General features: G+C 36.4%; 1 protein-coding gene across 3 annotated transcripts; it reads left to right on the forward strand.

Moving 5' to 3' along the window:
• The first annotated feature begins 5,452 nt into the window (after window positions 1-5,452).
• Window positions 5,453-8,041, forward strand: LOC133316360 (myb-related protein 2-like). 3 transcript variants are annotated; one of them, XM_061518094.1, is made up of 7 exons: window positions 5,453-5,588; window positions 5,672-5,887; window positions 5,992-6,068; window positions 6,542-6,599; window positions 6,688-6,778; window positions 6,861-6,930; window positions 7,068-8,041. In XM_061518094.1, exons 2-7 carry the CDS (start codon window positions 5,677-5,679, stop codon window positions 7,779-7,781), a joined length of 1,221 nt encoding a protein of 406 aa, XP_061374078.1. In that variant the 5' UTR covers window positions 5,453-5,588; window positions 5,672-5,676; the 3' UTR covers window positions 7,782-8,041. The 3 variants fall into 3 exon arrangements, with proteins under 3 accessions (XP_061374078.1, XP_061374079.1, XP_061374080.1); XM_061518095.1 differs by having other exon boundaries at window positions 6,694-6,778; XM_061518096.1 differs by having other exon boundaries at window positions 6,700-6,778.
• The last annotated feature ends 8,379 nt before the right edge of the window (window positions 8,042-16,420 follow it).

The raw sequence follows: 16,420 nt of genomic DNA on the forward strand, positions 1-16,420 counted from the left end.
GTAGTTTCACAAATTTTTTTTACTATTTATATAAAATATTTTCATATAACAAAAAATATATATTTATAAGCACTAACATTAGTATGTACCATATATTAATTTATTCTCTGATGTATACCAATATTTTTTACACCGTCTCACTTCTTTCTTACTGTTATTTGATATCGTTGGCAGGGCCAGCCCAACGCTTTTTTGGACCTTACGCAAAAGTAGAACATGTTGGTCAAGTTTCTTCAACAAAATTGTGCCCTTCAACGGACAGAGAGCAAATTTGATTGAGTTTAAATAAACAATGAGACCAAATGATGTTAGCTTAGTTGACGCTAGTGAACTGAGTAAGTAAAGATGAGAGCATGTATTCGACCCTCTATTATTATTTTTGAGAGGGATTTAAAGCTTTAATCTCGGGACCCACCTCGAATTGGACTAGTCACGAAATGAAGAACCGATTAAAATATTTAAAAAATAAATAAATAAATAAACAATGAGAGATTAAAAAAAGATAAAAAAAGTTTTTGGACTTTTAGTATAGAGATATATTTAATTAAAAGATAAAGAGAGTTTTGAGGTGATAAATTTATGGGAAAAGTTATACTTATCAACTTTTTTTTTCTATAATAAAAGTATCATATTTGATTGTGATCCAATAATAAAAAGATTGATTGTAAGGGACGATTAGAAAAAAACGTGGTAATTATAATTTATCCCTATTAAATATACCAAATTTAATTAATTGTAAAAGATTTTAAATTTTGGGACCTTTAATTTCTTTCTGCCAAATGAGGAGGAAGTAGCCTATGACTGCCGCGGTACCACTTGCTGGGAGTATAATTCATCCTTTTAAATGGAATTACATTATTCGCCATAGGATATATCTGCACCTTTTTCTTTATTAGTATTATAACTTAGGGTATTATTCCCTAACCGCCGAAGACTAATCTCCTTGAGGTGTAAAGATTATCGAAGTGAGTTTTGTCTTTACCAACAAAGCTTTTTTTATATATACGGTCAGGAATCAAATCTCTGTCAGTATACTTAAGAGATCCAGTCTTTTCCATACACATTTTAATCGGTGTCTTCTGGACTCATGTAATGGGTTATTTGACTATTATAGGTAAAACCTCCTCTATAAATAAAGAGTTAAGTTTTACAGGCATATTTTTTAAAACTTTAATCTCTCTAACAGTTATTATGTACGCTATGTGCTACGGGTGTTCATCAACCGATCCAAACCGCGGTGACCGAATCGAAAATCGAAAAACCGAAAAAAAATTCAAACCGAATGGATGTTTATATGATCAAACTGAATAGATTTGGTCGGATGATTTTTGCTTCCAAAACCGATCCAATCGAGACCGCAAACACCCCTACCGACACACTTCCCTTCGCTCTTAACCTCTTGTTTGTGTATAGTAATATGCCATCACACATGGTTGTTTTCTCCGTAAACAAATAGCTTACAGATCTAATAGTAGTCCTAATCTGCTAGAATAAAACACAATATTTCTTAAATTAATTATCCAATATTCAACCTAACCTAGTCTTATATTATGATAAAATAGAGGAGAGATATTCTCACTACCAAAATTTTTTACTACCAACTTACTACCTATCTAATCACCATTAGATTAACATTTTCTCTCTCTTCAAAAACTTTTTAATATTCTCTCTCTTTGATCCAATGGTAATGTGATGAGTAATAAGTTACTAGTGAGAATTTTTGGTAGTTAGAATATCCTCGCTCGATAAAATAATATAAGTTTCAAATATAAAAATGGAATTATTTTATCAAACTTGATGTAAATTGCATAGAAAGCTGATAATCAGAAGTGAAGACATAGACAGTTGAATAAGAAAAACAAAGTGTTAATAGAAACAATTGGAAAAGGTACATGAAGATATCCAATTAAGGGAACAACTTAACACCAATCAATTAGGATATCAGTGCTAATGTCAATGAGGTACTTCCACAAATATTATGTGAGAAAAGTTGAAGGGAGCCTATATCTAATTTTAAAAAATAAACAACAACTAAACATAGCATATTCCCAGAAATGATAGCAATACCATTAAGAACATGACAGTCATAATAATGAATGCTGAAAGGCATCTTATTATTACAATAACTAAAAAGATAGGTGGGGAAGTGAGAATCCATTTTTTGTGGCTTTCCAAGAAGAAGAAGAACCAAATTCTTTACTTGAGAATATGATTTATGGGGCTTTAGTCTGAGTTAAGATTCTCATATTCTCATTCCAAAGAATCTTTGAAACTTTCTTTTTCCCTACTTTTCTTTTCTTTTCTTTTCCCTTTTCCCCGTGTGGAATAACATTCCGTGGTCATTTCTCACTTTGCATTTCAACCAACACCATCGTGTTTGCTCAACCAACTCACAACTAGTAACCATATTAACAAATGGTTTTTGCTTTTGATATGATTGACCACTAGTTTGCTTCTCATTTAAAGTTTGCTTCTTGCACTCAAAAGTATATCATCTATCATTCTATATATCTATGTTGATATAACATTTGTAACTTTTTATTTCCATAAAAAAAGAAAATGTAAGTATAATGAAGAATTAAAAAATATATGTATCTAGGATAGTTTTATGATTACATTATAAATACAAAGAGATTGCAGAAAATGGTCTAATGTAATTGTTAGTGTGGTTGCAATTCAGTTTTCAAAATCATCAAAATTGCAATATTTCGTTGCTGTGAACATTTGATACAGATAGATATCTCATAGGAACATTATTGTTATAATTAATTAAATTATTTTTAAATTCTTATTTTAGTCAAATCAATCAATGGCTTTCTGTGCAAGTAAGATTATTGTGAGCATGAAAAGAAATGATATATATATATTGATATGAAAGTGATAAGCCTGTACCAACAAATATTTCTATGTATGGTTAATTTCGATTGTATTAAAAACATTCATTCTTCATTGACACCGCTAAACAGAACCTCTAACTTGCGTAGTCAACAATGATGTAAAAACCAAACAGGCAATGCAAACACAGAGCTTCACCAACTAGCAGAAGCAACAAGGACAAGTAAACATAAAGGTTAATTCTCTTTATATTTTTCATTTGAAGCTGAAACCTCCTTTGATATTAATATTCAGAGGTATATATAGCTGTATATAGAAAAAAATCTGGGGCTATATGTTCATGACAGTGGTGGCTCAGTTGGTAGCATGGGGACTGAATGGTGGGAGAGGACCTCGGTTCGAATCCCACCAACACCATCTGGGGAGGGGCATAAGTACCGTAATCCTTGGACTCGCACCCGAACTCTGGATTAGTCCCATAGGCGGCTCAAAGAGTCGAACCCGTGGAGATATCGGGAGTTCTGATTCACCTCAAAGAAGTAATTAGGATCAGTTTCCAAAAAAAAAAAAAAAATTAAATAGCAGTAGTATTTTTCTGATGAATACTAAAATAAGAAAGTATTCATTGTATCACCAAGTAAATAGATCAACTGGTACGAGATTATTTTAACTTAATCAGTGGTCTCGTACAACACTGTTAGAAACTTGGTCCAATACTCGACATGAAACATTAAATTCAAAATATTTCACATATTTTGCATTGTTAATTATCAAATGTCACAAAATCAATTCTTTTAGCAGTGATGATAAGTTTCCCATATCATGATTTGGAGAATTTGCCAAGTGGTGGTATTAAGTCCATCTAAGGGAGCAAATTCGATATCAACATGAAAAAGTATCAACTAAATCCTCTTGCCCAAATTATTCCAATCCACATGCAAAAAACTACTAAGGAACTCAGCTTTAACTTTGAGAGATTCTCCTTCCCGCATTAAATATTCTCAAAAATCAGTATCAAGAACAAGAATAAGTAGTGATGTGAAGATACTGTTCAAGGAATCTTTGGTCTATTTATTTTTATGGTTAATATAAGTTCTGTACAAAATGTTGGTCTAATTATGCACCTGATTAATGGGTATCAGCATATCAGATACTGTTTATATATAAATAATCCTCTTCTTCTATCTGTAACTTCGGTCTTTTATGGCATATATAAAATTCATCAAGCATAAGCTTTTGATCTTTTAAATGCTTTCAAATTTAATCACCTAGTACTACCCCACTTACTCTTATTGTTCAATTAAAAATATTGTATTTCTTATTGAATAATGCAGATTTGCATTCAGTTGACACATACATTGCCTGTGGAATGCTTGGTTTAAATTAAAACTGAATCAGATTCTGATACATTCTTTAATTTTTTTTCTTAGTGGTTTAGCCTGTATATGCCATGGAGTTAGAGTTAGAGCTACAATAGGCCAAATCTACCATACATCCTAATCCCTTCATTGGCCAACAATAAATCATTTTCTGTTTAAGGCTTTCAGCAGTTTGCTATATAGTACTATATCATTTAGGTCTAAGCCTCTAAGGACATGATCAGCATGCATATGTAGTGAACATTGAACAAGTGAAAGTTCTACATGGATAAGAATAACTTGTACAGAAAATAAAAAAGCTGGCACAGAATCTGCTGCATTAACCAAGGTACAAGTCAAGGGCAAGTGGTCCTATGCTGTAGTACTGTATTTAACCAAACGTAAGTATAGAAGCAAGTACAATTTTTTGCTTTCCCTTTTAATCAGGTCCCTACTGCTCAGGATTCTAGAGGATGGGACTTGCATTTTTTGTGCCAAAGAAAGAATGAAAATTTCAGGGTCCACCCTCCTTTCTATTTTAAACGGTGGGGGCTGAATAAGTTCCAAACTTATGAAAGGAGACAAAATGGAACAAATTCCTATTCTATTTGCTAACTTCAAACAGTCCCATGCAAGCATCTTCCCACAATTTTATTTTATTTTATTTTTTTAATAATTTCTTGTATTTCAAGGTGCTCTAGTCAATGGAATCTTTTTAATAAATTCTTCATGTACAACTAATTAAGACGTTCCTTGGTGTCTCTATCTGCATACTTTAACATACATAACATTCAACCAAACCATATCTATCATGCTAAAAAGAACTATCCACTTTGAGGACTGGTAAAATAATCACAAGATCAAAATGAGGAACAAAAATATTTTTAGTCCTCTAACTTCTAAGAATCTTCCATTAGAACAAAGATAAAGGATGTGTTTTGGCAGCTCCAAGTCGAGAGGAATATCAGATTCCCCAGAACCAAGTCAGGGAAAAAAATATATGTATATATATATATATTCTCTTTCAAATTTGGGAATATGATTCCCACTTTTGCCAGGCAAAAGAATAAGAATGCAAATTTGGTTAAAATTTGAAGGATCAATTCTGGAACCTAATGCAGTTAGGAACTTGATATTTGCACCCCAGTTTTCCATTGGTTCCACCAAAGATTCCATGCGTTACTAGTTCCCCCCATGTTGTCATATATAACTACTGCTTGAGCAGGCTTTGCGCTGAAGAGAAATGTGTAGTAGAGAAACAAGACAAGCATCAAAAGTTGTCAAGGGTTCACTTATTTATTGCTATCAGGTCAAGTGATAATACTTTAAAATAGAGCATTATAGAGTTTCATCTTTCAAAGATAGCAAAGTGACTTAGAAAATAGAAGGCTTCAGGTAAAGGTGCAACTTGCCTTCAGCACATGTGGTTAAGTTGTTTGTTTTTAAATGTTATGGTGCTTACACATGGCTTTTTGCAGGTAGAATGTACCATCATCATCAACACCAAGGAAAGAACATTCATTCTTCTTCAAGAATGTCAATCCCTTCTGAGAGGCATATGTTCCTTCAAACCGGAAGTGGGTCTGGTGATTCTGGACTTGTTCTGTCAACTGATGCTAAGCCTAGATTGAAATGGACACCAGATCTTCATGCCAGGTTTATTGAAGCAGTGCATCAGTTAGGTGGAGCTGACAGTGAGTACAATATACACATCCACTTGTGGTTGATCAAATCTTGAGGAAGATAGAATTTTTTTAAAATTAATTGACTTATTCATAGTACAAACTTTCTAATGCAGAGGCAACTCCAAAAACAGTGATGAAACTCATGGGAATTCCAGGGCTTACCTTATATCATCTAAAAAGTCATCTTCAGGTAAAATTCATTAGTCATCTGTATTATACCATTTAATATTACACCCCCCCAAATAATAATGATAATAGTAATAATAAATCAGGGAATAGGATGCCTGAATTTTTGTTTCAATTATGATATTGTAAATATTTCATTTTTAAGATTTGCATACCACACGAATCAGAACGTGTGTCACATTAAGAAAGTCATGTGCAAACATGATCTTATTCCTCCTTCACCATATATAGTCAATCATATTCCCAAAATTACTTCAATACAATTTTACAGGCTTTGTATATAATATTCTTTTGCTAAATTATATTTCATATACCTGCTAAATTTTATTGTCTGATGCATCATATAGAAACTGCTAATTTGTTATGCAAAGAAATAAATATTTTTATATATAATGTGCACAAAGCTGTAAAAGCAGTATAGCTCTCTGAGCTTTACTTGTATGATACAATTACTGATCTTTTCCTTTTTGACTCCAGAAGTACAGATTGAGCAAGAATATGCATGGACAAAGTAACAATGTGACACACAAAATCAGTAAGAGAACAATCTCTTCCATTATATATAATCTATCTACTTATGTACCACAAAGCTTTGTTTATGAACAACAAACTTATCTTACTAGCCACAGATCCAGGTCCAGCAACAGGAGAAAGACTCTCTGAAAATAATGGAACTCATATGAACAATTTAAACCTTGGCTCTCAGTCTAACAAGTGAGTAACTACTCATTTGCTTTTTATATAATATGAACATTCTATCAAGGTTTTTAACTAACATTCATTGTCTTTGTGGCAGAGATTTACACATAAATGAGGCACTGCAGATGCAGATAGAGGTGCAGAGAAGGCTAAATGAACAACTTGAGGTGTGTGATATCAACTTACTATGCATGCATTTTTAATCTCATCAACTAAAACACTGATACAAACTAATGATATAAATCTTTAACCTTTTTGACACCTCTAAAAGTTTTCTTAAATTCCAACCTCTGACCATGTCCAGGTGCAAAGACTCTTACAGCTCCGGATAGAGGCCCAAGGAAAATACCTGCAAGCTGTGTTAGAGAAAGCTCAGGAAACACTTGGTAGACAGAACTTGGGAATAGTAGGACTTGAAACTGCTAAAGTTCAACTTTCAGAGCTTGTGTCCAAAGTATCCTCTCAGTGCCTGAATTCAGCATTTTCAGAACTGAAGGAATTACAAGGGTTTAGTCCACAACAAACACAAAACAACCAGCCTAATGACTACTCCATGGACAATTGCCTCACATCCCGTGAGGGATCAGAAAATGAGCAAGAAATGCAAAATGGGGGGATGAGCTTAAGACCCTTCAATGGTCATACATTCATGGAAACAAAGGAAGTCATAGAGGCTCATAATCCCAACCTACGGAACTCTGAGATCAAATGGTGTGATCAAGGGAAAAAGAACACTTTTCTTACCCCATTAGGCAAGAATTCAGAAAGAAGAAGTTATGTTGTAGAAAGAAGTCCCAGCAACTTATCTATGAGCATTGGGGTTGAAGGAGAAACAGATGGTGAATTCCAACAGCTAAGCACCATTAGGAAAGAATCAATGAAACCAGGGACTGATAAAGTTTCTCAAGATTATAGATTGCCTTCTTACTTTTCAACAAGACTGGACCTATCCACTGAAGATAATGACGCTGAAACGAGTTGTAAACAACTTGACTTGAATAGATTCAGTTGGAACTGAAAGGCTAAGACACCAAGTAGAGAATGGACAAAGCAAATACAGAAAACAAGGCCACTACAATTTCTGATTCAGTCATTAGTGAAAGATATATGTCAGAAACAATGTATTATTATTACATTACAATATTTATCTTCTGCTCTTTTTTCAGCTTAAGTGGCCACTGGCTGCTAGATGAGTTATTTTTAGTAGAACGCAGGTTGCAACTAACAAAGATCAACGATCACTTTGTTGTAAGCAATCATTATGATTGAGATAACTCTAGCGAAATATCGTTTTATTCTAAGCTTGTTCAACGTTTAAGACATGCATGCCTGATATATTTGACGCATGTCACATGAAATAGCATGCATTATCCTCGTCTTGCATGGAATATTTATCACAAGCATTCAAATTATTTTTACTACTGTGGGAGCTGTAACTATTTATAAATACATTTACTCGTATGTTATATAAGAGGTAGGATCTTTGACACCAGTGTTGAATTTAAAGTTTGACACCTCATAACTTATATGAGAGTCGTTAGATAAAAAAAGATCAATGGTGTCACATGCTTAGTAATCAGAGTCGTTGAACTCTCAGACGAAGTGTCAAATTTCAAATTAAGGATCCTACCTCGTTAATTCAGGCGTCTAAGAGATGATGTAATAGAGCATGATTAAGTAAAAATTCTCGTGTCCCACTCAAATTGGTATTTGACAATTGTGGAGCTATAATAGAAATATACTTATCTTTAAAAAAATTCATATATTAAATAATAATTTTAAGTACCTAAAAAATGGTATAGTATACCTAACTAACTATGTGTTTGGATTTATGTTTCCATATCTCAAACCCCAATTTAGTGAACACTTTTTCCTTGAGAAACACCTTAAGTTTGTGGCTAATGCGTGAAAATTTGTTATAGCTAACAAGGTGATCTAGATCTTACTTACGCGAGATAATAGGCCCAACCAAAGGTAGGCCTAATAAACCCAAAAGACCATTGCTTGTGTAGGGATCTCGCAACCTCCTGACAAATACAACTAGCGGCTCTAACAATAGAATCATGCGACATCAGTTACTTAGAACAACTTGACCTCTACGTGAACCAATAACTGAAGGACAGCACCTCATTCTGCGACATTAGCCTGACTATAGGCATCTCGCCCACAAAGTAGCTTGTGAAAGCTATCATCCTCCTCCAATATGAATGAATACCGCCATATAAACTATAAAGGCGGCAAAAGCAAGACACCTCTTCACTATAAATACAAAGACATTAAGCCGAGTATGATCATTTATCCATCAATACTTGAATACCTTGAACTCATACTGACTTGAGCGTCGAAGTGTCTTGTAGGTACACCCCTCAATCTCCTCAAACTGCCCAAAAGCACCTATACCAGTTCGACTATCTCGCAGAGTATCTCGCCAACAACCCAAACATCTCATAAAGAACATCTCAGCTCAAACATTCACCAACAGTAACAGGATCAACCATATATGATCTAGCCCAATAGTTATTTAACTTAGCACAAAACAAGGCTTTTTTATGATAAGTCAACCATATTCTCTTCTAGATTTTAGGTTTTGCATGAGATATATTCATATACAAATTCAAAGCTCTATAACTAGTTAAGGAAGACTTATAGGTCGAGTCTTCAAAAATCCAGCTACAAGTGACAATTTTGGTTGGCCTAAAAATTTGCCTAATATGTTAATTATGCATGCAAATTATTCTTCCTCCTGCTTTAGCCTTCTATTCTTTCTCCATTTATCACACACACCCGAATGACAAAATAAGATTCCTAAAAACAAATAGAAGTACGAATCTTGCTTAGCCAAAAAAAATCAAGCAAGAAAAAAAAGAAAAAGTATTTGCTTACTAAAACTTATGTTTCGTCTCCTCTTTTCTCTTTCTTCTAAAATTCTTCATATTTCTGCATTTTTCTGTCAATCTCTGACATCCATGTGCACCCATCAGTAGAAAGAAGGCAAATGGAAGAATAAAAAAACCAAAACATAAGCTCAATCTTGAAGAATATCCAGCAACTAGCCATTGTTAAGCGCAAATAATTTACCTCCTCATCAATCTATTTAGCTGATTAATTCAACTATATATGTGATAGTTAATCTGCATTAAGCAATATTAAAATCAATACCCTCATGCTCTATCCCCTGCTAACTTTGTGCTACTTCTAAAGAAAAAGATACGCAAAAGTAGAATTACTCTATCATAACTGTAATGTCCCACATCGGTTGGAGAGGGGAACGAAGCATGCCTTATAAGGGTGTGGATACCTCTTCTAGTGTGAGGCCTTTTGTGGGGTGTCCCAAGAAACAAAACCGTGAGCTCGACGGTGCTTGTGCGCGGGGCAAAGCGGACAATATCATGCTACAGGGTTTGGGGTTGTTATATTTGGTATCAGAGCCTGGCCCTGGACCGGTGTGTACAGCGGGGACGTTGTATTCCCAGTGGGGGAGGATGTAATGTCCCACATCGGTTGGAGAGGGGAACGAAGCATGCCTTATAAGGGTGTGGATACCTCTTCTAGTGTGAGGCCTTTTGTGGGGTGTCCCAAGAAACAAAATCGTGAGCTCGACGGTGCTTGTGCGCGGGGCAAAGCGGACAATATCATACTACAGGGTTTGGGGCTGTTACAATAACAATGACTACTCCTGATCATAGAGCCATAAATATGGTATTTAGTAATTGCCACAGTGAAAGAAAATTATAATACCCAACTATAAATGTTTTTCACTATAAAGGATGTGAACTTGCAAAATAAGATTTTCTTTCACCCATTGTAATTTGCTTTCAAAACTAGTCAAAGTCAAGCATTTCTTCTTACGATGAAATGAAAATTTATATATTACTTACAGGATATTGTAACAATCAAGTTGTGTTACTACCAATCAATCTCACCGTTAGATCGATTATGTTGATCCAACGGTTATATTTATTTCCATCTTTGTATGGTCATGATTCCCCATATTTAAAGTGAAAGCATTAAATATGGTAAATCATAACCATACAAAAGTGAAAATAAATATAAAGTATTAAATTTGAGAAATCATGACCATACATAGATGGAAATAAATATAACCGTTGGATTCACATAATCGATCTATCGATGAGATTGATTGGTATAATAACCCATCTTAAATTATTAGTAAATCAAGTGTAATTAATTAATTAAACATGTTTTAGTGAGTGAAATTAAGTATAAGGCTTAATTAAATGAATCTGAGTCACTTTGGAGTTAAAAAGTGTACTCAGTGAAAATTAAGGGGTATAAATGGGTACTGACGAAAGTGCCCAAAATATAAAATAAAAATAGTAATATTCCTAGAATAATATTCCAGACTTTTGGGTAAAGTTTGGTAATTATTGGAGTTGAATAGATAGATGAACCAATACCCGCTTAAAGCCACTTAACCAATGTTAAGTGACTAAAAGCCAAAAAAATGAGCCCCAAACCCCCACTTTCCCGTCGACAGAAACAGAGAAGAAAGGAAGAAGAAGGAGAAGGAGGAGAAAGGGAGAGAGAAGAAGAGAGAGAGGAGGGAGCAAATTCCAACGGTTTTGGGTGATTCAAAAGCCTAAATCGCTTAGAATCTCGCCCTCTTTCATAATCCAAGCTTAGTTTTAAGTGGGGAGCTTTGTGTGGTGAGATATTGGCTCTCAAAAATTCGGCTCTTTGGTGAAAATTGGGGTTTTGAGAGTTTCTACCTCCATTGAAGCTTGAGGAGCCATCAATCCTTGGTTGTGTGACCATTGGTGGTAAGATTCTAACCCTTGAACCATGTTTTCTTGGAAATTTCATGATATAGGGTTTTGAATGAATAGTGTTATGGGTTTTGTGAGAATTGAGTAAATTAGCTATGTTCTAGGAAGAATGGAGCTTAGAGCATGTTGTGAAAAATGCTAGGAACGACATTTAACCGGTGAGAATGAGCTTAGATAGCTAAATGAGTATACTTGTAAAATGGCAAGAATATGATGCTTGATATAATACCCCAAACTTAAGCATTTAATTGATTAAATTTAATTAAATAATTAAGCATGTTTTAGTGAGTAAAATTAAGTATAAGACTTAATTAAATGAATCTGAGTCACTTTGGAGTTAAAAAGTGTACTCAGTGAAAATTAAGGGGTATAAATGGGTACTGGCGAAAGTACCCAAAATATAAAAATAAAATTATAAATATTCCTAGAATAATATTTCAGACTTTTGGATAAAGTTTGGTAATTAATGGAGTTGAATAGATAGATGAACCAATACCCACTTGATTCCACTTAACTAATGTTAAGTGACTTAAAAGAAAAAAAGAACCCAAAACCCTCCCCATTCCCGTCGCCAGAAAGAAGAAGGAGGAGGAGGAGAAGAAGAAGAAGAGGGAGAGAGAGAGAGAGAACCCTAGAACCTTGAGTTCTTAACCATTTTGGGTGATTCAAAAGCCTAAACTACTCCAAATCTTCCCCTCATCACTAATCCTAGCTTGGTTCTTAGTGGGGAGTGTTGTGTTGTGAGATATCCTCCTCCAAAAATTCGGCCATTGGAGAAATTGAGGTGTTTGAGAGTTTCTACCTCCATGGAAGCTTGAGGAACACTCATTCCTCTATTGTGTGATCATTGGTGGTAAGTTTCCACTCTCTTTCACATGATTCTTGGAGATTTGCATGAGTTTAGGGTTAATGAATAGTGTTTTAGGGTTTTTATGAAATGTTGAGTAGATTGGCTATGTTCAAGGAAGAATGAGGCTTAGAGTATGTTGCGAAAAATGCTAGGAATGACATTTAATCGGTAGAAATGAGTTTATAGTGTTATTTTAGTATGCTTTGATGTTTGGAGAAATCTAGGCTTGGAACTATGGATTTCCTTGCATTGTTAGCATTGTTTGATTGTATTCCTTGTGTTGATAGGATTGAGGCAAGAGGACCAAGTGGAGTGACCAACCCTTGGGGTTGTGTGCAATTGAGGAAAGCTCAAAGAGCAAGGTAAACCTTTGGACCTTGTGGTTGATCCCATTGAGTGTTCCACCATACTCCGTTGAGGAGAAATGGTTTATGAGATGTGATATGTAATTATGATAGTGATTGTATGCTCATGCATTGATTCATGCATTGATACATGTTATGATTGATTGATGATTATTGGTTGATGTTTGATTGTTTAAGAGTAATTGAGGAATGATTATAGAAGTAGCAATAATGAATGAGGTAATGGTTGAGGATTGTGATTGAGGTTATGAGTGATAGTATTATGATGAGGATGATTGGTAGGAACTTCCCTTGAAAACAGCCCTATGTGGATCTCCATGTGGTTAGAGCCTAAGAGGAACAGCCCTATGTGGATCCCTCTTGGAGGTTCCTAGATTGAGGAAAGGACTTCCCTTGGAAACAGCCCTAGGTGGATCTCCATGTGGTAAGAGCCTAAGAGAAACAGCCCTTTGAGGATCTCTCTTTGAATAGATTGAGGAAAGGACTTCCCTTGGAAACAGCCCTATGTGGATCTCCATGTGGTAAGAGCCTAAGAGAAACAGCCCTTAGTGGATCTCTCTTGGAAGTCCATGTGATGCTTGCTGATAAGAATGTGTTAAGCTATTATGATTATGTGTACATCAAAGTGAACCTTAGGGTGGAGTGATCTCCAAGGACCTCTGGTTTACTGTGATATATTCGTATATCTCACCCCGTGTTGTGGGGCATCATTTCAGGTACTGATAGAGGTGAGGTTGATCGAGGCAAGAAGCATGAGTAGACTGTACCTGATAGCTGGACATGTTGAGTTGCATGCCATTTAGCATTGCTATATGTATATTTTGATGTCATATGATGTATTTTGGAGGACTTAGTGCATGATCATTGTAGTAGTAATGGGTATCTGATACATGGTTACTTGCTTTGATCATGTTCATTTTGTAGCTAAGTCCTTTGGCATGTATATGAGATTTGTAATTAAGACATGATGTAATATTGTAAGTAATGAAGATATTTGTGTATGATGATTACTGTAAGTTAAATGCATGAATGTATTTTTATGTATTGGATATGTTGAGCTGGAAAGTCAATTAGGTACCTTGTGCTAAGTTGGGAAACGTTGAGAAAACAAAGGCTATGCTGCCCAATTTCCGTTAAATCAGATGAGAGGATGAGAGTTAAGCAATGATATAGGGATATCACAAGCTTGTTAAATAGGTTGTAAAATGTGTAGGATTGATTCCCCAAGAAAGATACATGAAAAATATGAGTATAGGAAATTGCCCAGAAGAGGGGGCTTAAGCCTGCAAATGGAGGCTTAAGCCTGCTCAGGGGGCTTAAGCGCCCAGGAGGGGGCTTAAGCGCCCTGATGCACCTGTGAAGACCAAAAGCTTTCTGCCGCCTGGGGCTTTAGCGCCCAAAATGGGGGCTTAAGCGCCCAGGTAGCGCGCTTAAGCGCCCTGGAGCGAGCTTAAGCGCCCTTGGTGGCTAAAAATGTAAATTCCCTCTGTCTGTGGGCGCTTAAGCTCCCTGGAGCGCGCTTAAGCGCCCTGCCCGCGTAGTTTTTCAGCATACACCTAAGTTAGTAAAATTGTCATAACTTGAGCTACAGGGCTCCAAATGAGGAGCGGTTTGAAACCACGAGTAGCTAACGAAGAGATCTACAACATAGTAGAAGTTGGGAAATAAATAAGAAGTAAATTAATGGTTTAAAAATGGAATAAGAACATGATGTTAAGCTTGGTTTATCTGATTCCGCAAAGTAATATGGTTATGATCACACAATTGGATATTTTAAATTCGGCGTCGTTTTAAAAAGAAAAATTTGTCCGGATTTTTAATTGAGCCAATGTGATTGTAACTGCGCTTAATATCATAATGCGATGTTAACAAACCGGTTCTAGAACGGGGCGTTACACTTGATATTGGATTTCTTGCATTGTTAATAAATGGTTTGGCTTGGTTGATTGATGATTGTGTCCTAATGATGTCTAGGATTGAGACATTTGGACCGACCGTGAGTGATCAACCGCTTGAGCAAGCTATGGAGCTTGAGTAGCTCATTGGAATTGGTAAGCTCATACTTGTGTAGTGTTTTGAATTGAGTAGTTGATGGTTGATTGTGAAATACTCTTGGATGCAATGTGTTGATTGCATTACACCATGTGTAGGTGTTGGTTTTGGAATAGAGTATTGTTGACATTGGTGGTGAACAAAGGTCGAATTGAAGCTTGAGGTAAGCCTTCGGACCTTGGGTGTAATTCCCTTGATTGTTCCACCAAGCCCTGAAAGGGTAGTGGTGATTATAGTGTATATAAATGCAATGAAATAGTGTAATGCTTTGTTATACGTATGTGTATGCATTTGGTGTGGCATAGGATGGTGTTTCCCTATGTGGTATGTTGCATGACGATGCGTAAATCATACTTGGTAGTTAGCTGGCCAGTAGGACTATTTGCATCTGAGTTTCCTTAGGACAGCTTGAGAGCTCGAGGGATTTCTCCTGGAGATGTATTGCACTTTGCATAGATATGTATTTACTGCATTATTATTGTTATTGCTATTACACTGATATGGAACTGTGGGGTGGAGAGATGCTCCAAGGACCCCTGGTTTACTGGATATATTCGTATATCTCACCCCGTGTTGTGGGGACCCCCTTTCAGGTAAGGATGCTGCAGGAGCCTCTGGTGGCAAGTGGTCATATCTGGATTATGCATGAAATGTGGCATTTCTTATGAGTTTATCCATGCCTTTTGTAGTTGACATGTATAGGATTTTATTTTGAAAGCCCATGGTCATTTGTATATCTTGATTCATTGGATGAACTTAGCCTATGCTCATGCCTTTGGTTACACCTTTTGTTGATGGGAGCCAAGGGAATGATCATAGTGTTTTGTAAGCTAAGTTCCATGATTTGTAATGGATATGTATTGTAAATGATGCCTACTTGAAATTCAATATATGCATGCTTGTTCTGTATTGAGTTATTGAATTGGTTGGGCTGAGAATCAATTAGGTACCTTTTGTTTAAATTGGGAAACGACGAGAAAACAAAGGTTATGCTGCCCAAATTCTAGCTAAATCTCATGACGAGAGGTTGGATGAGTGCTAGGATTTAGTGTTGGGGCATAGACAATTGGGGTTTGGAATGAGGATGCATCTTCCCCTAGACTTGGACTTGAAGAAAGTGGGAATTGGAATTCCCTGGCAGCGCGCTTAAGCGCCCAGGAGCGCACTCAAGCGCCCTGCTGCCCCTGCGAGTGCCAATGCATTCTGCCTCCTCGCACTGGAGCGCCCAAGTGGGGGCTTAAGCGCCCAGGATTGCGCGCTGGAGCGCCCTGGCTTGCGCTTAAGCGCCCTTTGCTGCAGAAAGATGGAATGCTTACTGTCTCCTCGAGTTTTAGCGCCCAGGGCGGGGCTTAAGCGCCCAGGGTTGCGCGCTTGAGCGCCCTGGTCTGCGCTTGAGCGCCCTTAGCCACTGAAGGGGGAGATGCTTCTGTCTCTGCGCGCTAAAACGTCCCAATGGGAGCTTGAGCGCCCAGGATAGCGTGCTTGAGCGCCCTGATGCGCGCTTAAGCGCCCATCTACACTGAAATACCTGATGCTTCCTGCCTCCGTGCGCTTAAGCGCCCAGATGGAGGCTTTAGCGCCCGATAGCGCGCGCTTGAGCGCC

Source organism: Gastrolobium bilobum, unplaced genomic scaffold (genome assembly GCF_033153095.1).
Source record: "Gastrolobium bilobum isolate Gb01-03AN ecotype WA unplaced genomic scaffold, APGP_CSIRO_Gbil_v1 utg682, whole genome shotgun sequence".
Lineage (NCBI taxonomy): Eukaryota > Viridiplantae > Streptophyta > Magnoliopsida > Fabales > Fabaceae > Gastrolobium > Gastrolobium bilobum.